Source organism: Calidris pugnax, unplaced genomic scaffold (genome assembly GCF_001431845.1).
Source record: "Calidris pugnax isolate Ruff unplaced genomic scaffold, ASM143184v1 scaffold797, whole genome shotgun sequence".
Classification (NCBI taxonomy): domain Eukaryota; kingdom Metazoa; phylum Chordata; class Aves; order Charadriiformes; family Scolopacidae; genus Calidris; species Calidris pugnax.
Genome location: NW_015091458.1, coordinates 11,998 through 12,396, shown reverse-complemented (window position 1 = coordinate 12,396; position 399 = coordinate 11,998). Strand labels below are relative to the sequence as shown.

Sequence of the window (399 nt, the reverse complement as noted above, 5' to 3'; positions counted from 1 at the left end):
GCCCCGGGATGGGGCTCCCTCCCCTCAACCTGCCCTTCCTGGAGGTGCTGAGCGAGTTCTCGCCCCGGCTGCTGCGCCCCGACAAGGCTCTGCTGTGAGTGGGGAGCACGGGGGCCTGGCGGGGTCCCATGTGTGTCCCCAGGGCTGTGTAGGGATCCCCAGTGGGGTCCCCAAGGTCTTCCTGGGGTCCCTGGGACCATATGGGGTCCCCAGTGGGGTCCCTGGGGCCCATGGTGGGGTCCCCAAGCTCCTCCTGGAGTCCCCAGGACTGTGTGGGGTCCTCAGTGGGGTCCCTGGGGGCCATGGTGGGGTCTCCAGTAAGGTTCCCAGAGTCCTTGTGGGGTCCGCCAGCACCCCACGTGTCCCCAGTGCCGTGTCACCCCCTGTCTCCCCCCCCCC

At 69.9% G+C, this 399-nt stretch overlaps 1 protein-coding gene across 1 annotated transcript in view; it reads left to right on the top strand.

Moving 5' to 3' along the window:
• Nucleotides 1-399, top strand: part of STAG3 (stromal antigen 3) — a 19,181-nt gene that overhangs the window by 10,512 nt on the left and 8,270 nt on the right. Inside the window, exon 27 of the mRNA XM_014961622.1 lies at nucleotides 286-317. Within this exon, the coding sequence (XP_014817108.1) occupies nucleotides 286-317 (32 nt within the window). The remainder of the gene's footprint in view (nucleotides 1-285; nucleotides 318-399) is intronic.